Genomic DNA, 23225 nt, shown 5'->3' on the forward strand with positions numbered 1-23225 from the left:
ATATATATATATATATAAGCATACTCATATTTTTAAATAGTATTTTCTTTAATTTTTTATATAAAATAACTAAAATATAGTTCTCTTTTTCTGGTAAAACTTAAAAACATATGCATTAATATATGTAAATTTTTTATATTATCCTTTTGTATTTTATTGTCTCCTAATTTCTTAAATGTTCTTACCAGTTTCCTTTTCTAATATATTTTTTATTTTTATTTACATCTGAAAACTTAAAAAAAAAAAACAAATATGCAAGATTTTATTCATATTTAAGTTAATATTTTAAATATTTTTTAAATTAAAAAAAATAAAAAAAAATCAAATAATTAAAAAAAATTAATTTAATATATTGTATATTAATAGTTTTGTTTTTAATAATTATTAATTTTTTAATAAATTTTTTTTTTTCTTTTTTTATGAAAAATATATCTAATGGTACATTTAAATTTTATATCATTTATTTTATATAAAGGGTTAAGTTTTTAAAGATTACGAAAGGGTTAATAAATAAAAAAAAAAAGAAGATTCAAATAGATAATATAGTTCCAAATTTTTATTATAACTTAAAAATACATAAAAGTATTGTATATTTATAAAAAAAAAAAAATAACATTTCTCATGAATTTCAAAATTTTTTATATACATATTTTTTTTGTATTTTTCAAATTAACTAGCAGTATTTTAAACGTCTAATTTATTTACTTGAAACCCAGAATCATATTAAAAAAAAAATAAAATAAATAAATAAACAATTTTCCAATAATTTTATGTCTAATTTTTTTTTTATTTAAATATTTTCATCCTAATTATCTTTATTTTTTTTTCATTATTCAATTTGTATTTAAATATATTTTCTGGTTCTTTGATATCAAAATAATACAATTGGCATTTAAATTTTATCTTAATAACAATACTTATAATTTTTATGAAATTCTATAAGATATATGTTTTCATTCTTCGATTTATATTTTATTTTATGATAATATGAGAAAGAATATCAAAAATTATTTGAAAGTGAAAAATAAAGATATGTGTATGAGTAAACCTAAAAGAATTAAAAGTAATTTTTCTTTTTATACAAGTTAAAAAGTAAAAAAAACAATAAATAAACTTTTTAATTATATAAAATATTCATATTAAAAGTATAATGAAAGTATATTTCCTAATATACTTTTTTAATCATATTTTTTCTAATAGTAAAATGATACTCAATTTTTCTTTATGCACTTTTTTTATATTTTACCTTTTTTTTAATGGAATATTAAAATATGAGAAAATAAAATTTACCGTATCAAAAAATAACACAAATGAAAAAATAGTGGTATAAGCATATAATAAAATGAAAAAAACAAAAATGTAATAGAATTTAGAAATTTAAAACAAATCTAAAAACATTAGAGGTGTATACATAAATAAAAAAAAAAAAAAAATTGCATAAAGAAATAATGAGTAAAAAACAATATCATCATTTTTTTTCTTAAATAGTTTATTTTTGAATTATCCATTTATAAAAAATGAATATCTCCCTATGAAGTTATAAAAATTGCATAATGCTATATTTATTCAAACTAATTTTTATAGTTTTTATTAAATATATATATATATATATATATATATATATATATATATATATTGTTACAGATACTAATCCTGATGTACAAAAATTCAAAAATTTTTATCATAATTATTTTATTTTATTTTTCTATTTTACTCCTTTTTTCTTTTTCTAATATATTTTCCTAAGATACAATAGAATATGTTTTTAATAATTTTTTTTAATTATAATTTCATAAATATTCCTAAATAAATTATTCTATTTTCCCCAAAAAACAAAAAAAAAAAAAGACTCAAAAATATTAATATTTTTCAATAATTAAATGAGAAAAATGAGTTTTGTTTTGTAAAAAAAATACCATATTTTTTTTGTAATTTTACAATTGCCATTTTTTTTTTTTATTAGCATCTCCTAATATAAACGGTAAAAACTATTTTATTTTTTATTTGAAAATAAAAAAATTAATTGATAAAAAACATAAGGAAAAATACGATTTAAATTTTCTCAGGATGTGTTACATTATAATTTATGCTCAACAATTCATAATTCTCATATAATAATTAGAGATTTTATTTTATTTTATTCTTTTTTTTGATATCCTTCAAAAAATGAGAAAGGTTTCAATATTTTAATTTTAAAACGTATAAGGAAAATTGTTCTAAATTTATGTATATGTATTTAGTTTGTAATATATAATTAAGATATTTTATACTATACTTTTTTAGTTCATTAGATATATTTTGAATATTTTTCAAAAGAAAATATAATTATAATACTATATATTTTAGTCATACTATTTTAATAAAAAAAAAAAATACAGAAAAAAATATTCATGCATAAATTTCGCACATAATGAAATTATTTGAAATATAAAGGTGCCTTTATTTTGAAAAGAACAAACATATGATGGTATATATTCTTAATATTAAAAAAAAAAAAGTGAAAAACAAAAAAAAAAAAAATAAAGTAAAATTATAAAAAATAAGCAAAATATAACTACTTTTTAAGGAAATTGTTAGTTTAAAATATAAAAAAAAAAAAAAATTAAATAAATTAAAATAATATATACTTATAGAGAAACAAACAAAAAAAAAAAACCAGAAAAAAAAAAAAATACTTATATATAGTAGTATATATAAAAAAAAAGAAATTACACATAAGGAAAATATATATGGTAAAAAAATAGGTGATAGGTTATAATCAGGATAGTATTTTATTTTCTATATATATAACTTTTTGTTATTTGTTTTTGATAATATTAGTATTATCAATTTTTTTTTTTATATTTATTGTATATGTTAAATTTTGAAAATGGAGAATGAAGCAAAAGAACTAGAGAAAAAAGCCGAGCAGTTAAAGAAGAAAGGTTTTTTTGCTTCTTTTTTTGGAAATGATAATATTGATGAAATTATAAATTGTTACAATATGGCTGCTAATAAATATAAATTATCTCATAAATGTTAAACTAATTTTTATAAATAAACATAAAAATGTATTTTAATATTAATACTTCAATGTAACAACATGAATTGTTTAATATTAACTATAAGAAATTTTTGCATAATTATGTAAAAATTTTACTTCTATTTTATTATAATGTGTGTTTTTATTTTATAACGTTTTATTAAATGTTTTTATATATTTATTTATTTACTTATTTATATATATTTATTTGTTTGATTAATTATTTTATTATATTTATTTTTATTTTTTTTTTTTTGTTATTTCATAAAATTTCCACTTATAGGGAAGGAAGCCTGCAATTGTATCTTAAAAAATGCAAATTTACACAAAAAAAATAACGAAACAAGTTATTGTGCTAATGCATATCTAGAAGCAGGAAATATAGCTAAAAAATATGATAAAATAGGTTAGTAATGTTTCCATTATCATTAATTTGATTTTACTTATTCAAATAAAGTTATTTTAACATTAACACTATTCACATTCTATTAATTTGCCTTTATTTTTTTAGAAGCTATAAAATATATTGAAGAAGCAGTTAATTTGTATGCAGCTCTTGGTCGATTCTCTAATTGCGGTAAATGCGAGAAAAATGTCGCAGAAATCTATGAAGATTTATGTGATTATGTTAATGCATCAAAATATTATAAAAAAGCCGCGTATTATTTTGAAATGGACGAATATTCAAAGTAATAATTTAACTATTACAAAAAGGAGAAAAAACAAATGAAGAAAAAAAATTTTTTTTTAAATATCTAATTATCCAATTTTTTAATATATCCTTTTTTTTTTTAGATCTGTTTATACTCAGTGTATTGTAAAATATGCTGAGCTAAATTCTCAATACAATCATGAATATGAAGAAGCTATATCTGTAAAAAAAAAAGATATATAAATAATATATAATAATTCACATATATATATATATATATATTTTATTTTAGATATTTGAAAAAGAAGCAGAAAAAGCATTAAAAAGTACACTATTACAATATGGTGCAAGGGATTATTATATAAAAGCAGGAATATTACATATTGTAATAGGTGATTTAGTTAATGCTAAAATTTCAATAGATAAATATTGCATGAGTGATCCTCGCTTTTTAAATTCAAGAGAGAAAAAGTTCCTAGATAGTATTATTGAAGCAGTTACTGAACAAAATGTAGAATATTTTGAGGAAACAGTTCATGAATATGATCGTATAACAAAATTAGACAATTGGAAAGTTCATTTTCTTTATAATATAAAATCAAAATTAAATTTAGATCCGAATGTAGAATTAACAGCGGATGGTAATGTAGACTTAACTTAATTTTTGCAAAAATCGGACAAAAATAATTAAAAGTAAAAAGGGAAATTGTACTGTTAAGGAAAAACTAAAAAATACAAAAAAAAAAAAAAAAGTAAAAAGAATAAAAAAGATGTACATCCTTAAAAATAGATATATTTTAAATGATATAAATTAAAAATGGAAAAGCATATAATAAAAGAATACTACAAAAAATGAAGATTCTTATCTTTATTTTATTTTATTTTTTTTTATATACTGAAGCAAACAATTTTATTTTAATACAAAAGTACATCATAATTCCTTTTTTCATCCCATTTTTTCATTTTAAAAATTTTTTTTATAATGTTTCTTTTTGTATTTATATAATTTTTTTTTTAATTTTCTTTTTTTTTTAATACCTTAAAAACTTTTAATTAATATATTTATAATTTTAAAAATTTTATATTTTTTTTCTACTTAAAAGTTCACAAAAAAAAAAAAAAAAATTAAGAAAAAGCGCAACGATGATATTACTCATATATTTTCCAAAAAAAAATGTAAAAAAACACTACAAAAAAAATTTTTTAAAAATATACAAAAAAAAAAAAAAATAGAAATTTTCATTGTTTTTACTTTTTATTTAAAAAAATTATGAATTATTATATTCATCTAATGACATTCAATAAAAGAAAATGGAAAAAAAAGGAAGATTGGAAAATAAAGAGTGAATAAAAATATAAAGTAAAAATAAAAATTTATTGACAAAATAAATAAATAATTTTAGAGTATTAACAAGAAAAAAAAAAAAAAAATTGAATTAAAACAATTAAAATTTTTTTTTTTTTTTATTATATAATAGAAAAAAATGTTTTTGCTTATACATTTTTAACATATGTCTTTTCCTTTTGTTGCTCTATTTCATTTTGTTTCAACATTTCTATGTAAATCTGTTGTTGCTCTTTTATCTTTAAAAGTCCTTGTTGTATAATTATTTGTTCTTGTAATTTCTTTTTTAAATCTTCATTGTTTCTTTTACTACTTTCTATCTGGTTTTCAATTTCATCTAAATCTTTGCATGAAGTAAAATTCTTATAATTAGTGTCGCTAATATTGCTGCTTAAAACAGTATTGGATAAAGTACTTTTACCAAAATTTTCCAAATTTTTATATTTAGGTGATTTAGCTTCTTTATTTAGATTCCTTTTGTTATCAATATTATTTAAATCAGTTCCTTTTTTTTTATCGGAAAAAATTTCTGAAGTATAATTTTTACATGATACAGGTGTACATAAAAATTTTTTGTCAGACATGCCACTTAAACGATTATATGAAGAATCTAAACCTTTTTTTGGATCTTCTACTAAAGTACTTACTTTTTTTTTTTTGTTCTCATTAGTAGAAGACGGAATTTTTTTCATATAATAATTGGGATCATAATTTTCTTGAATTTCTATAGTATTTCTTAAATACTTTGATCCTGAATTGCTAAATGCTTTTTTTGAAGATGTGTTATTTCTTGATGAATTCATAAAATTAAATGAATCGTTTTTTTTATCTGAATTATTCACAGTAGTATCCTTTTCACTTTTTAATTTTTCTTGTATTACATTTTTAACCTCAGAATTAATTAAAGGAATTATTTTATTTTCAACTACATCTCCGTATGTTTTTATTATTTTTTGTTTATTATTTTTACATTGTCTAGTAGGAAATTTGAATATATTGTTATCTTTAGATAAAGATGCATCTAAATTATTTTTTTTTGAATTATCAAAATCGATTAAGTTTAGTGGACTATGCTTACTTTTTTCAAATTTTACATTTAATAAATCATCTATTTTATTATGATTGTTAAATTCTTTCTCATCTTTTGTAGATTTATTACAAAAAGGAATTTTATTATTATTAATGCCAATAATATTATTAGTTTTCTTTTCTTCTTCCTCTTCTTCTTCTTCATCTTCATCTTCTTCCTCATCTTCATCTTCTTCCTCATCTTCATCTTCTTCATCTTCATCTTCTTCATCTTCATCATCTTCCTCATCTTCATCATCTTCCTCGTCTTCATCTTCATCTTCTTCATCTTCCTCATCTTCATCTTCTTCATCTTCCTCATCTTCATCTTCTTCATCTTCCTCATCTTCATCTTCTTCATCTTCCTCATCTTCATCTTCTTCATCTTCATCTTCATCTTCTTCTACATCTTCTTCCTCTTTCTCTTCCTTCTTTATCATTATCTGTTTCTTTTCTTCTATTTCATCCTCATTTACAACTTCGCTACTTTCTTCTTTTTCTTCGCCGTTATCATCATCATCTGAGTCTTCAAATTCATCTATATTTTCTTTTTCTTTCTCATTTATTTGATATATTTGATCATTTCTATTTAACTTATTAATATCTTTTTTTTCATCTACTTGGTCTTTTTTTATGTATATATTTTCACTTGTTCCTTTCCTATTGTCTTTCATTGTCTCAAAATTTCTTTCTACATTTTCATAATATTCATGATTTTTTTTTACGTCAAATGGAAAATTATTCACATAATCTGATGGAGACTCTGAATTTTTATTTTTTAAAACTTTTTTATTCAATAAATTTTCTTTAAGTGGTATATTAAAACCTTCAAACTTTTTATAAATTAAATCATCTTTTGTATTTTGTTTAAATAATTCATCTTTTTGTAATTCATTTACAAAGTAATTTCCACATACTTCTTTATTTATAAACAAGTTATCTTTATATTCTCCATTTAATTCAACAACAGGTTGCAATTTATTATAAATTATTTGATTGATATTTTTCTCATTAGTTTCTTGATTACATAAGACATCTGAATTTTTAAAAAGTTCATTGAAGGTTTGCTCTCTTACGTATTCATTGGGCGTGTCGATTTGAATATTACTTTGAAAATTATTTTTTATATATAAATTTTGATTATCCATTTGTTTTTTACTTTTTGATAATCTACCTGAATGGTTTACAGAAAATCTATCGGATATATCTGTTGAATATTGATCAGAATAAGTTTCATTTTTATTTTTTTCTAAAATATTTTTATCCATTTTAAAAATTTTATTGTTGCTATTTTCATATATGAAGTTACTTTTATTTGTTACAAAATCATTTTGGTTTATCTCCTGATGCTCAAAATTCTTATTATTATTAATATTATTATTATTGCTGCTAGTAATATTATTATTACTATTATTAATATTATTACCACTATTATTATTATAATCATTATTACTAAAAAAAATGTTATTATTTGCATTTGCTTCAAATAAATTTGATACATTATTATTAGCATTATTACCCTCACAAAATTTTATTTCATCTTGTTTAGTTAGTGAAATGTTATGATATTTCCTTTTATTGGACAATATATTATTTTCATTACAATAACTTAAGTTATTTAGAGAATGATCCTTTAATATATTTTTCTGTTTATCTGAGGTATTATATTTATCAGAGTTTGTATTACAATTATCCTGATTATAACCCATTTCAATTTCTCCATGCTCTATTTTTTCATTGTAATTATTACTTTCTTTTTTATTTGTTAAGTAAGTAAAATTATTTATATTAAAATTCATATTATTAGATAAAGCATTATGGTATGCATTATATAAATTATGCTTATCATAAGGAATAGATGAAAAATTGTATGACTTTCTTTTTTCTATTAAATTAAAATTTGAAACTTTTGATCCCTTTTTATAATCAATCAATACATCAGCACGTGAATTACTGGATAAAAGAAAGCCATTTTTGTTTAAAGGAGTAGTTCTACTTCTTTCTTTTTTTTTTGTGTTTCTTATAAAAGGTATTGTTGGAGGAAAAAGGTGATCTCTAGATATAGACATGAAATTATTTTTATTATTATTTAGGTAATTTAAATTACTTACAGAGTTATAAGGATATAACATTTGAATGTTATTTTTCGTAAAAGATGGAACATTTATCATTTTATTTCTCATATAATTTGAATTACTTCTATTTATCGCGTTTTCTAATTTACTTTTGTCATTAATTTTTGTCTCTTCCTTACTTTTACTTTTTCTAAAAAAATTCAGAATCATACTTGCATATGATTTTTTTGAATTATTGTCTTCTCTGATATTGTTGTTGTTAGATCTATTCCATATGCTACTATTATTGATGCTATAACCATTATTATGAATGTTGCTGTTATAAACATGATTATGATTATTTTGATTATTATTATTATTATTATTTTGATTATTATTATTATTATTGTGATTATTACGATTATTATGATTATGATTATTATTATTATTATGATTATTATTATTGTTATTATTATGATTATTATCATTGTTATTATTATGACTATTATTATTATTATTACCATTATTTCCACTACCATCGTCATTATCATCATAATTATTATAATTATTGTTAATATCATTGTTATCTATATTTGTTTTTTTATTTTTTTCTTGAAAATTCTCCTTTTTAATGTCATTTATACTTATGTTCTTTAAATTATTTGAATATACATAAATATCTACACAATTGCTAGAATGTTTATTTTGTAAAAGTTTATTACCTCTGTTATGTGTATCACCTATTTTCATGCAGTTCAAATTTGATTTAATACTATTACAATTTCCTTCATCACATCTTAAATCCTCACAATCGTTTAAGAAAAATTTTCTTTTTTGATGACGATCATATGTTTTGTTTACTATATGACTTGTAAGTCTATTATTATAAACATTTTTGCTATGTTCATAATTTAAAGAAATACTTTCATTTGATTTTTTACTTAAATTCGTTTTATTTAAAGGGAAATTGTCTATATCAAATGAATTTCTTTCAATATTGTTAAATCCACATAGTTTATTAGAGTTATAAAAATTACAATCAACTGTTAATGATCTTAAATTTTTGTGTTGTCCTTCCTTAGATATATTATCATAATAGCTATTTTTTTTATTAAAATGTATATTATGTATATTAGAAAAGTTTCTATGTTTGTTTTCACTAAAATTTGTTGATTTTCGTGGAATTTCTGAATATTTACTTTCAAAATTAAAGGGGTTACAACTTGTATTGCAATTATATTCCGAAAAATCATCATCATTGTTAAAATTATTATTAACGGCAAATTTACTATTATTCTTATTAATGCAATTATTATTATAGTTTAAAAAAGAACGGTAACATTTAGGATTTATACTGAAAAAACCATTTTCTGTATAATTTTTCTTTGTTAAATCATTTTTATTTGAAACATTTTGATTAGCATTTCTCTCATTTAATGAATAGACTTCTTGGATTTCGTATGAATTAAAATTTCTTCTATTCTTATCTTGAATTCTATCTAATTTTAGTTTAGGTATAAGTATTTTATCTTTTATCATAACATAATTATCAGGATTTGAAGAAACATTTTCATTATTTATATTATTCCTTAAGGAAAAACAACTATAATTAGATGATTTTCTATTAATTTCTATTTTTTCTTTATCATTTTTAAAATTTTTGTCATAAATTGGTTTTTCGTATTTAATTTTAGAGATTTCATTATTTTTACTATCCTCTTCGAAATTTAATTCCCCATTTTTATTAAAATTTATATTGCAGTTCTTATTAAGTATTTCATTCAAATTTTTACATTTGAAATTAGGAACATTTTCATCGATCTCCCTAGATATATTGTATATATCTTTTTCATTAATGATGCTACTTTTTTTAGTTGTGTCCGTATTGCAGCTATATCTTACTCTATTATAATTAGGAGTTTGTTCATCTTCTTTATCTGCATGCCTATTACAATTATATTTTTCGCTAAGACAAAATAAATGTTTTGATTTTTGAGAGCTATCAAAAGAATCACTGTTATAGTATGTCATATCAGATTTTGTACTATCTTCTGTACTACTTTTGTTTAAGATTTTGTATGAATTCCTTTTTTTTTGTTTATTTGATTTCTTTTTCTTTGTTTCATCTATTTCTAATAATTTTTCTTGAGTACAAGGATTTGCTTCATGCTTTTCGTTGTCATTACAATCTTTTAGAATAAAATTGTTATAAACACATAATGTTTTAAAACAAGGATTGTTTTCTTCTTCCATTTCTTCTATTATTTCATTACATTCCTTTATGCTATCATTTTTATTACTTATATTATCATAATTAGTATTATCATCGCTTTTAATCTTTTCTTTATTGCTCAAAGTATCAAAATTATCTTCTGTGCTAGTATTTTTTGTATGTTGACAGGAAACCTTATTTTTTATTCTGCCAAAAAAAGAGTTATTATCTTTATTATTATTATAATTAGATAATTTATTATCGTCATTATTGTTATATAAATTATTATCGTCACTGATATTATATGTAATAGTATTATTAGCATTGTTGATAGTTTTCTGTAAATTTTGATTTGAATTACTCATACATTTAATTCTTAAATTAACAGATTTATAATTTTTTAATTCATTAGTAAGATACTCATTTCCTTGCATATTTTTAAATTGAGCACTTTTAAAATTATAATCATTGTTTAATTTTATATTTATAAACTTGTTATTTTCTTTACAATCATTAAATACATTATTAATATATCCACGTAAAATTGGATACTGTTCTGTTTTAGCATGCATAAAGTTTTGTTTATTGATGATATCATCTCTTGATTCAATTTTGTTTTCTTTATATTGTATAATATTTTCATTAGCTCCGTTTATTAATATTTTAAAATTATTCGGGATATTTTCTTTCATATAATAAACTTTTTGCCTTTCTGGTATATTCATATTTTTACTTTGTTCTATATCTACATAATATTTTCGTTCTTTAATCTTATCTAATGGAATTTTTTCTTCTTGTTCTAAAAATTTTTGCAATTTGTGATTTTCTTTAATAGTCTGTTGTTTTTTTTTTTCTTTGTTATTTATGCATTCATTTCTGTATTGATTATGAAGGTCAGAATTGTTATCACTTTTATTAATGTAAATATAATATTTATCGTTACCTTTTCCTTTGTTATCTATTTTATCATAATAATCACAATAAGAATAGAAACTATCTTTATATACACTTATATTTCTATCACTTGTTAAATTATCATTAATGATATCTATACCACCTTTACCATTTAAGAAATTGCCATTAATTTCATTTTGCTTCTTTTTATTATTATGTATTATTTTATTTCGAGATACTACTTTTGAGCAAGAATTTCTCAAATTACTTTTCATTTGCAATTTTTTTAATTTATTTTCAGAACTATAATTTCTTAAATTACTTACCCATGAATAATCTTCATTTAGGGGACCTATATGAAATAAGTCAACTTTTTTATTTTTTTCTGTATCTTCGTTAATAATTACATAATTCCATAACTTCTCATATACTTGTTCATTTTCACTAAAATCTTTATTATTATTTCGGTTATTTTTATTTGCTTCTTTCATATTCTTTGATTTTAGTGTATTTAATTTATTTATTTTATTTTTTGTTGAATAATCGCAAGCAGATAGTGCTCTCTTGGATTGATTATTTATATTTTTTTTATTTTTTTTTTCACTATACTTTTTTTCATGTAATACTTTTTGTGCACTCAAATTTTTAATGAATGAAGAAACAGTATGCCTTTCAAAATTAGGGATTGTTTTTTTTGTTTTCGTTTCTTCTTCAGTTTTTAAGTCATTATATTCATTACCTACACACATTGCTGTTTTCCTTTTTATGTCTACTATATTATTTAAAATATTTCTATCAGAAAAATCAAATATATTTGTGCATCCTTTTCTATTTTGATTATTTATATTATTCATTAAAGAGCAATTGTAATCTTTTATTATGCCATTATATGGAATTTTATTAGCAAATGATTCATTATTTATTACATTTTTATCTTCATGATTTTTACTTTTTTGATTTATGCAACATAGTAAATTCTCATTTTTATGTGCATTGCTAAATTTATCATTCTCATTATCATCATAATAATAATTACCATTTGTATTATTATTTTCATAGCAGCATCCTTGATAATTTCCTACTTCTTTATTATCTTCATATTCATTTTGTACTTTGACATTTTCTACTTCTACATTTCCCATATTCATCAGTTCTTCTCTTTTATTTTTTTTCATTTCATATTCTTTAATTTTTATTTTACCTTTTTTTTTATCATCACATCCTATTATTTTTCTATATTTTACTAAGGGAACATTTTTCTCATTTTGAACAGAACTAACATGAAAGCTTTCATTTATAGTTACTGAATTCTTGTTATTTTTTTTTTTTTTTTCATCAAGAACAGTTTTAGAACGAAAGGTACTATCTCCTTTTTCTTTAGTTAAATCACATTTTTTATAATTTTTTTTTTTCTCATTGATTTTTTCTTGCAATTTTCTTATATATTCATTTTTCCTTAATAATATGTCATCAGCTGATTTTTGATAAATATAAGGAACGCTATTCCATTTTATACATTGTCTGATTTTTTCTATTTTTTTTATCTCAACTTTAAACAAATAAGTAGCTGTTCTTAGTGAGATGTTGTTTAGTTGTTGAATTTCTTTTATAATTTTTTGTGAATTCAAAAAGTTATTAATTAACGAATTTTTATCTAAAACATTATTATTATCTTCAATAACAGAATTAGCACAAGCACAACTTTTCCCCCTTTTTCTTTTTTTTTCTTCTTTTATTATCTCCTTTTTATTTTTGACTAATTCAACTATATTGTTATGTATACTCATTTTAAATTTTTATACATGTACTCATTTACATAAAAAAATAGAAATTTATTCTCTCACTTTCCTTATAAATATAAGTTTAATAAAAAAAATTAAATGTTTATAAGAAGATACAAAAAAATATATATATAATCATATAAATCAAATTCTTCAGAAAAAAAAAGCATATTTACACAATAGTATTTCATTAAAATATGCATATACTTTTTCAAATTTTATAATATAAACAAAAAAAAATTAAACGAAAAAATAAAAAAAAATTAAACAAGAAAAAACAAAAAAATAAAATAATATATTTTTTTTTTATATTTAAATATAAATTATTTTAAATTATATATTCATATACATATATATATGTATAATTACAATTTTTTTTTTATAATGGTTGTCATCATACAAAAAAAAAGTCAAAAGATACAATGAGTTCTTAATATGATGCTACTTATGTATATTATTGTTAAAAAAAAATTATCTTTGATAACAAAAAAAAAAAAAAATAAAAAATATATATATATATACAAGTATCTTTTTTTAAATTTTTGTTATTCTTAAAAATTTCAAAAAAATTTAAAAAATTGGTTGTATTCTCAAAAAAAAAAAAAAAAAAATACATTATTTTTTCTGTATATTTAATGAAATTCACTTTTTTTTTTTTTTTTATTAAATAATATTTTAAAAGATTAATATTCTAAATGATTCGTATTTTAAATAAGAACATTATAAATAAAAAGTATTTCAAATAAATGTTAAGAAAAAATTAATAGTAGATTGATCATTGAAAAAATTACATTTAAATTATGCACACGGGTTGTCTTTTATTTTACTTTTTCTTAAGGTGTAATTACATATAAAAAAGTGGACTGCTATGAAAATAAAATTAAAAAAGAAAAGAGAGAAATATGAATACATATAAATGTATGTATATATTTATATTTATTTATTTTTGTATAAATATATAATAAATATATAATAAAAACAAAAATATTTTAACAAAAAAAATTATAATACTTTTGGAATCTTTATAGAACAGTCTCTTCTTTTTATGTATGTAATTATAATTTTAAGAATTTATATTAATACAAGTATTAGAACAAAATAAATACTCTTTTTTTTTCTTAAATACCATGTATTATTTAAAAAAATATATTTGCACTCATTTGCAGATGTTAAAAAAGAAAAGAAATGAAAAAAATTGTGTTTCTTATTTTTGATCTATTATATTTTTCATTTTATTAATATATATATATATATATATATATATAAACTTTTAAAAATTTAATTATAACATTAAGAGAAATTGTATATACTAGAAAAAAAGAAAAAAAATCACAAATATATTTAAAATAAATGGAACGGAAAATATCTAAAAAAGAAATTTCTTTTATTCAAGAAAATAAAACCAAATTAAAAGGGAATAAAGCAAAATATTTAACAAAATAGATATATAACATTGAAAAATAATTGTTTTAATACACATTATAATAAACGGAAAATATAAAATATAATTTTTAAATTAATAATTTTAAATAAATAATAATTTTTGAAACAAAAAGAAAATTTTCTATCAGTAAAAATAGCTAATTCTATAACAGTGTGTACGGAAAAAAAAAAAATTAAAGAGAAATTTTTTTTGATAGTGCAATAATATTTTATAAATCTGAATATTATTTAAAAAAAAAATTGAACAAAATATAAATTTTGGAAAATATTAATTACACCTTTAAATTAGCAATTCTAAAATGAATAAGAGTAACCGTATAGTATTTTTATACAAGAAAAATTTTATTTTTTTAAAGAGAATTCTATTTAAAAATGTAGTTAAAATAACTTTTCTCTTTATATTATACAAAAAAATATGAGAAATAAATATATCGGAATATACTTTGGTTTTTAGAAAAAATGATAATAATTTTACACAAAAATAATTTTTGAACTTACAATTACAAAAAATATATATAAAAAAAAAAAAATGAAAGATGATAAGTACATTAGTCCTTATTTTCTTATTTCTAAGATGCAAAAAAAAAAAAAAAAAAAAAAAAAAAAAAGTAAAAAATATATATAAAAAGAAGAAAATGATAAGAAAATTATCAAATATTTTAATGAACATATAAACCAGATAAATAAAAATATAAAATAAATCGAGGATATAATATAAAATAAATTAACAAGTATTATGTTAAAAAAATTTGAAGGAAAATAACATTATTATTCATTTTACTTATGATATTTAAAAAAACTGTTAAAATTAAATGATTGTTGTTTTGTATTGCTTTATTTTATTTTGTTTAAATACTCAATTTAAGTATTAAATACGTAAATGAAATTTTTTTTTTTTTTTTATTATACTCTTTTTTATAATTTTTTAATGAAATAATTTTAACTTAAGGCATAATTTAAAAAAAAATATAAATAAAGAAAGATAATGATACAAATTAGAGTTTTCTCATAATTAATATATCTTTTATTTCTTTTTCTTTTTTTTTCTCTTCTCCAATCATTATTACTTTCAAATTACTACTATATATTTATTATATATATTAGATAAAATAATGAAATTTTTATTTTTGACATATATAATATATTTAAATCATCTTTTAAAACTAAGTGGATTTACAGGTAATGTAAAAATTCATAATTTGAATAATATTTTAAATAAAAGAATAGTTAGAATTAAAAAAATTAATTTGATAAAAATTAATTTACAAAATGATAACTATGAAAATAAAAGGTTTTATAATAGCAAACCATTAATAAATGAGAAATCCTTAAATAAAATAACTTTAATTGGCCGAGTTGGGTGTGAACCAGATATAAAAATATTAAATGGAGGAGATAAAGTAGCAACCTTTAGTTTAGCAACAAATGAATTTTGGAGAGATAGAAATACAAATGAATTAAAATCAAAGACAGATTGGCATAGAATAGTAGTATATGATCAAAATTTAGTAGAGTTGGTAGATAAATATTTAAGAAAAGGTAGAAGAGTATATTTACAAGGATCGCTACATACTAGAAGATGGTTTGGTAATGATTTAAGTAATCAGCCAAAGCAAATAACAGAAATAGTTTTATCATATAATAAAAGTGATTTAATATTTTTAGATGACAGAAGAAATTTTATGAATAGAAATCCACATCAGACTCAGCCTAATGATAATCAAAATATAAGTAATAATACAAATAATATAAATAGTAATAGTGATATTATCCTCAATCAAAGTAATCATGATAGCCCTTTAAATAAAAATGATTTTTCAGAAGGTATTGATGAGAATACTGATGATAATTTTGATGGATTAGATGGTAACACTGAAAAAGATGAGGGGATCTATGACAAAATGAATGCACAAGAATTTGAAGAATAAATTAGAGAAGTTTAATTGTTTTTTTTTTAATACAATATTTTTTAATACATATTACAACAGCAATAACAACAACAAAAAAAAAAAAATGAGCAAATGGATAATTTATATAGATATGTGTATTTCTATATATTTTACTAATTCTAATATTCATAAAATTTTGAATTATTAAGTAAACAAATATAAAATATAAAAAAAAATAATAAATGGTATAACACTTATTCATTAAATCTAATATTATATTTTAATAATTTATATGTATATGAAACTTTTTTTTTTTATTTATTTTAATTATAAATAATGCATTACATAAAAAACTGATAATTTTTATATTAAAATTCTTTTGTTTTTGTGTTTTTTTTTAATACTATTACAATATAAAAAAAAAAATATGTATATATATATTATTTTTTTTTTTTTTTTTTTTTTTGTTATTATTTTAAAATATTTTTAAAATTAAAAAAGAATAAAGAAAATATAAAAATATTTACGCATAATATATTGTAGAAGACACTTTAAAAAAAAAGGAATACTTATTCTTTTTTTAAAAATTCTATAAAATATAAGTATCTTATTTAAAAAAATAATTAAAATTTTTTAAGAATTTTATATTTTATTTATATATTTTTATGATATGTATGTAAATAGGTTCATATATTTTCATAAATTATTTGAAAGAAAAAAAAATTTAATGAAATTATAATATTTTAAGAATTTTTTTTTCCAAAAAAAAAAAAAAAAAAAAAAAATTAATATAAAGACAAAATGTAAATTTCTCTAGGAATTTTAGTGAAGATAATTAAAATTGTCAAATGAACTTGAAAAAATTCAAAATTGTAAATAAGTTATAAAAAAAAAAATAAGGCAATTCATCAAAAACATATTTATACTATTAATCATGAAACTTGAATTATATAAAGTTATTCGTAATATCAAAATTTATATATACAAGGAAAAAATATAAAAAATAAAAAAATAAAAGAGAAAGAAAAATAATTGAAAGCATAAAAAAATTTTAAAATGTGTATAAGTGTAAAAGTTTAAGAAAAAAAAAAGAAATATATCTAATATATTTGTAATGTTATATTTTTCTGTTCTCTTAAAATATGATTACATGAACTGTCTTTGTTTTTAATTTAAATATTTTTCTTTTTTATATTATTTTAGTCTGCTTGCATTTTTTTTTTTTTTAAATATATTTCATTTAAAAAAATTAACGAAAGACATTATATCCCGTATTAATTTTTTGATTTTTTGTATTACATGTTTGCATAAAAACATTAATAAGTGAATTAAATTCATTTCTAGCAATTTGAACTTGATTGTAGGTGGATGCAGTAATTTCTATATGTAGTGGTTTTACATTAAATAAGAAATTTTTTTTTGGTTGGGAAGGATTAAAATATTGTCCTTTTATTTGACAACTAGCACCTGAAATATCAGAAATTCTAGATAATACGTCGCGATGAGAAATTTTTAATCGAACATGCTGTGGATAATCATTAATATAAAATTCTTCTAAAATGTTATTATCTTCTGTTACATAAGTATGTGGTAAATATGGAGAATATTTTTTCAAATTTTTTGACTTAATCATATTTAAAATCATATTTCTTTGAATACTTTCATTCATAGTATCTATCTGATTTTTGTTATTTATTAATTTTTTCTTAATTTCTTCTTTAATTTTATTAAACGTCGATTGCCTTTCTTTTTCGTCTTTTATGTTTTGAGTCGCTTTTAAGGCTTCTTTTTCTGCTTCTTTTTCAATTTCTTCTTCTTTGTTATTATCAATATTTTTATTGCTATTTTGTAATGAATCAAAATTGTACTTTTTCATTAATTCATATATTTTTTTTGCTTTTAATGATAAATCCATTGTGTCGTTCATTTTTATCCTTTGTATTTCTAATTCTATTTTATTTATATCATTTTGCTGATTAATATTAGGCTCATTCATATTTTGTTTTCCATAATTTCTTTTAACATTATTTATATTGACACTGTTACTAAAGTTGTTATCAACTTCGTTGTCAGATGAATAAAAGTCTTTTTGATCTTCATTATTTTCTTCTACTAAACCTAATTCCTTTTTAGCTAATGCTTTATCAATTTGTAATCTAGATTTTTCATTAGGAGTGAATTTGTACCCTTTTCCTTTATATCCTTTTTTTTTATATTCGATACTATTAGTGTTTGTATATTCTTGAACCATTGTTTCTAATTCTTGAGGTATATCTATTGTTTTATTTAAATAATAAATATTATTTTTAATTAAATTATAAATATCATATGCTTTAGAATATTCATTGGGGCAAATAAAAGTGTATGCATATCCAATATTATTTGATCTACCTGTTCTACCAATCCTATGAATATAATCTTCTATATGATCTGGGCACTCATAATTTATGACTAGAATAATATTTTTAATATCTATTCCTCTTGCCATCACAGATGTAGCGATTAGAATTTTATTTTTCTCATCTTTGAAATTTTGTAAAGTGAATTCTCGATCTGCCTGATCTTGACCACCATGAAGAACTAAAGTTTTATAATCATATTTGAATAATTCTAAATACAATAAATCTGCTTCTAATTGTTTATTAACAAAAATTAAAATTAGGCCATACTTTATCCATTCTCCTAATAATTTTAAGAGGCGAAAAATTTTTTTAGAATCTTCCATTACTTCAACAAATTGATAAATGTTATTATTAGTTTTTCCCTTTTCTCCAACAATTATTTCAATAGGTTTATACAATAATTTTTTTGCCATGTTCTGTATATAATTAGGAAAAGTAGCAGAAATCATAGCTGTTTGCTTGTCTTTTCTACAATTATTTAATATACTATAAATTTGTGTTTCAAAACCTAAATCTAGTAGCCTATCTGCTTCATCTAAAACAACAAAAGACACTCGATTTAAGTTAGTAACTTTGCAGTTACTTATAGTTAATATATCAATAACACGTCCAGGGGTACCTACTAATATTTCTACACCTCTTTTTAAGGTATTTAATTGTTTTCCTATATTGGAGCCACCATATACTGCTAAGATATTTAAGTTCACTGCTTTGCAATAGATCTTTGCTTCATTTTTTACTTGTATACTTAGCTCTCTTGTTGGAGTCAAGATTAAAGCTATTGGCCCATCATTATTTCTTAAAGGATGCTGATGCAAGACATGCCTAATTAAAGGTAACAGATAAGATAAGGTTTTTCCACTACCTGTTTCAGCTATTGCTATTACGTCCCTTCCACACATTAGTGCTGGTATTGTTTGCATTTGAATATTAAACATTTTTTTAAAATTCTTTTTTTCTAATATTGAAAATATTTTTGAAGGTAAACCACATTGGTGAAAATACTGAACAGGTCGAGGACAATTTTTTCCACGTACAATTATATTTCCATTATTTTTTCGAAACATTTCAACATCACTTTCTTTCATATTTGTTATTTCATTTACTTGTACATAAATATTTTTTTTGATGGGTAAATAATCTATTTCTTCGTGATTGACTTGTAACAATTTTTTATTAATTTTCTTTAAAGAGTTTGTTTCACAATTAAATTCACTGTCATCACTTAATTCGTCATTAGACTTATCAGATTTATTTATTTCTTCATCTGAAAATATTATTTTACTTTCTTTTTCTTTACTTTTTTTCATATCCTCTTCTGTTTTTTTCTTTAGCTCTTCAATGAAAAGTCTGTCAAACTTTTCGCTATCGTCATCAGTTATTTCTTTTCTTTCCAAATTATTTCCTTTATTTTTTTTACATACATCATCATTATCATTTTTATAATTTTTATCAATATTATTCTTATCTGCTTCTTTCTTATCTTCTTTCTTATCTTCCTTCTTATCTTCTTTCTTATCTTCCTTCTTATCTTCTTTCTTATCTTCCTTCTTATCTTCTTCTTTCTTATCTTCTTCTTTCTTATCTTCTTTATTCTTATGTTCTTCATTCATATACTCTTTATCTTTATATTCTTCATTTCTATTCTCTTTGTTCTTATTTTCTATATTCACAATTTCTTTATACTTATCTACCTCTTTTTTGCATAATTCTTCTTTATCTAATTCTTTTGTATTTACTTTATTTTTATCTTTTTGATTTTTATCTACATTTTCAAAATTTTCAAATTTACTTTTATAGAGATTATAACTATAAATTTCATCTAATGTTATGGTTTTATTTACATTTATTTTTTCTTCATTATATTCCATTTCTAAATTTTTCATAAACAATTCTAAAGAATCTTCATTTTCTTCTGGCACGTTTTTATGGTTATTTTTATTTGTTTCATAAATTTCATTACTAATAAGATTTTCATTATTTGAAATATCTTTATTAACTGAAATACTTTTATCATTCATTATTTTATCATTATCTTTTTGATTTAGCATAAATACGTCTACATCATATTTTTTATTTATATTATTAGTAGTATTTAAGGTAAATTTTGTACATGTCTTTATTTTTTCATTACCTTCTTTTTTTATTTTTTCTGCAAATAATTTTAACCTTTCTAATCTACTAAGTTTACTAGTTTTATCATCGTTTCCTTCCTTATCTTTATCTTTATCCTCATTTTTACTTGTTTTCTTTACATTATCATCTTTAAAGTTTTCACTTTTTCTTTCTTTCTTTCTTTTTTTTTCTTCTATATCTTCTTTATTATTATTACTAGTTGATACATGATTATCACTAATTCTTTTATCTTTCTTCTTTTTTTCAAATTTTCTTTTATTATAATTTTTTTCTTCTAAACTACTGTCATTATCTGATGTATACTCATTATTCTTTTTATTTTTTTTCTCTTCATATTTTCTTTTTTTATAATTTTTTTCATTTTTTGTGCAACTATCGTCTGAAGAATAATCGTTACTTCTTTTATTTTTATTTTTTTTTTCTTCATATTTCTCTTTGTTCAAATTTTTCTCTTTTTCGCTTTTTCTTGTTTCATATTTCTCTTTATCACATTTTTTATTAATATCAGAATTTTTTGTATTACTTATTTGATATTTACTTCTATCGTTAGTGTAAATATCTTTTTTATCCTTAGAATCTTTATTTGTCAAATTATTATCTTTTTTGTTATCAATTCCTTTTAATTTCTTATAATCATTTTTTTTTTCTAGATCACCTAATATTTCTTTTGTTTTTAATTTATCATCTTCTTTTATAATATTTTTTTCATCTTTGGAAATCTCAATATTCTTCTTATGATTTTTTCTTTCTTCATAATTTCTATATTTTTTATTATTTTTATCTTTTTTTCTCTTATCTTCATTATAATTAATTTCCTTTTTTTTTTCACTACTTTTTAATGATTCCTCTGTTCTATTAGATTCTTTCTCTTTAGAAAAATCTTTAAAGCAGTTATTTATATCTTTTTCCTTTATAATCTTTAATTTTTTTTCTAATTTTATATTACTTTTATTATCATTTTCATTAAGTTCATTTTCATCTGATGAAATATATTTGCTAATACCATTTTTAATTTCTTCAAAATTAGTTAAATCATTCATATTGTAGACTTTAAAATATTCATATTACTTTTTGCAGTAAAATATTATAAAAAAAAAAAAGAATAAATCAAAAGTAACAAAAAAAAAAAAAAAGATAAAAGATTAAAAAAGCTACTTCAAAAAATATTCATTTTCTTGATTTTTTTTTTTTTTAAATTAAATATGATATTAAGAAATTTAATCAATATTGAACAAACAAAAAAAATTAACATCAAAAAAAGTAATCAATAGATGTAATTTATTTATTATTTATCGCACACATTCTATTATTTTTATTTTTTAAATTCTTTCATAAATAATTAAGATAATCTAGAAGAAACTTTGATAAAAAAAAAAAAAAAGGGAGGGGAAATATAATAAAAGAGCATTGAAGCATATTTTTATAGTACTCATTTTATTTTTTTTCAATACTTTTTTACATTTTTGTATATTCAATACAAACCAAAAAAAAAAAAAAAGAAATAAAATAAAATAAATAATATTTTTTTTTATATAATATACAAATCATGAAATCAATAAAAAAAAATTTTTTTAAATAGAATTTATTGATTAGTTTATTATTTTTTCTTATATATATATATAAATATAGTTAATTCAATCTAATCATTTTTAAAGTTCTCTCAAAAAAGAAAAAATAAATAAATAAAAAAGGTAACTAAGAATTACACAGAATATTATATACAATATTGCTAAAGCTTTTTACTAATTATTTTTTTATTAATTTTTATTATCTTCATATTTACAAGTAACGCACATTTTTTTATTATTTATTTCTCACGCTGTAAATATTCTAAGGTTAAAATAATGAGAAAAAAAAACAAGGTCTTAATGTAATACTATGTTTTTGTAAATTTATATGAGCGTATGATTTTTCGCTTATGTTTTATTAAAAAAAAATAAGATATGCAAAAATTAAAGGGGGTTAAAAAAGTTTTTATAGACAGAATATTAAAAATCATTTTAAGTGAAAAAATTAAAAAAAGGTTGTATATATATATAAAGTAAAAATTAATTAAAAAAAAAAATTAATAAAGAAATTTACTAAAAAAAACTTTAGATTTTTATTTTATAAGATCTAAAGTTAAAGAAATAAAAAAAATTAGTGTTAATTATTAAATATTTTTTATGAAATTATATACTTTTTTTTTTTATATAATAAATAAGCAACATATATATATGTAGGTGGTGTTAGAATTTAATAAGAAATAAATAAATTTGATAAAAAATTGAAAATAACATGGTGATATAATTTATTTTAAATCTTGGGTATACTAAATATATTTTTTT

The 23225-nt window shown here is 19.3% G+C and overlaps 4 protein-coding genes across 4 annotated transcripts; 2 read left to right on the forward strand and 2 right to left on the reverse strand.

The window, feature by feature from the left end:
* Nucleotides 1–2869: 2869 nt before the first annotated feature.
* On the forward strand, nt 2870–4335 carry PRELSG_1023500 (SNAP protein (soluble N-ethylmaleimide-sensitive factor attachment protein), putative; the record flags this gene model as incomplete). Its single annotated transcript, XM_028677165.1, has 5 exons — nt 2870–3017; nt 3306–3428; nt 3534–3711; nt 3818–3896; nt 3967–4335. 5 exons carry the CDS (start codon nt 2870–2872, stop codon nt 4333–4335), a joined length of 897 nt encoding a protein of 298 aa, XP_028533582.1.
* Nucleotides 4336–5168: 833 nt separating this feature from the next.
* PRELSG_1023600 (conserved Plasmodium protein, unknown function) lies at nt 5169–13034 on the reverse strand (the record flags this gene model as incomplete). Its single annotated transcript, XM_028677166.1, has 1 exon — nt 5169–13034. One exon carries the CDS (start codon nt 13032–13034, stop codon nt 5169–5171), a length of 7866 nt encoding a protein of 2621 aa, XP_028533583.1.
* Nucleotides 13035–15583: 2549 nt separating this feature from the next.
* On the forward strand, nt 15584–16399 carry SSB (single-stranded DNA-binding protein, putative; the record flags this gene model as incomplete). The annotated part of the gene is made up of 1 exon (XM_028677168.1): nt 15584–16399. One exon carries the CDS (start codon nt 15584–15586, stop codon nt 16397–16399), a length of 816 nt encoding a protein of 271 aa, XP_028533584.1.
* Nucleotides 16400–17609: 1210 nt separating this feature from the next.
* Nucleotides 17610–21938, reverse strand: PRP5 (pre-mRNA-processing ATP-dependent RNA helicase PRP5, putative; the record flags this gene model as incomplete). Its single annotated transcript, XM_028677169.1, has 1 exon — nt 17610–21938. The coding sequence occupies one exon, from the start codon at nt 21936–21938 to the stop codon at nt 17610–17612; it is 4329 nt and encodes a 1442-aa protein (XP_028533585.1).
* Between the last annotated feature and the right edge of the window lie 1287 nt (nt 21939–23225).

Source organism: Plasmodium relictum (assembly GCF_900005765.1).
Source record: "Plasmodium relictum strain SGS1 genome assembly, chromosome: 10".
Taxonomy (NCBI): domain Eukaryota; phylum Apicomplexa; class Aconoidasida; order Haemosporida; family Plasmodiidae; genus Plasmodium; species Plasmodium relictum.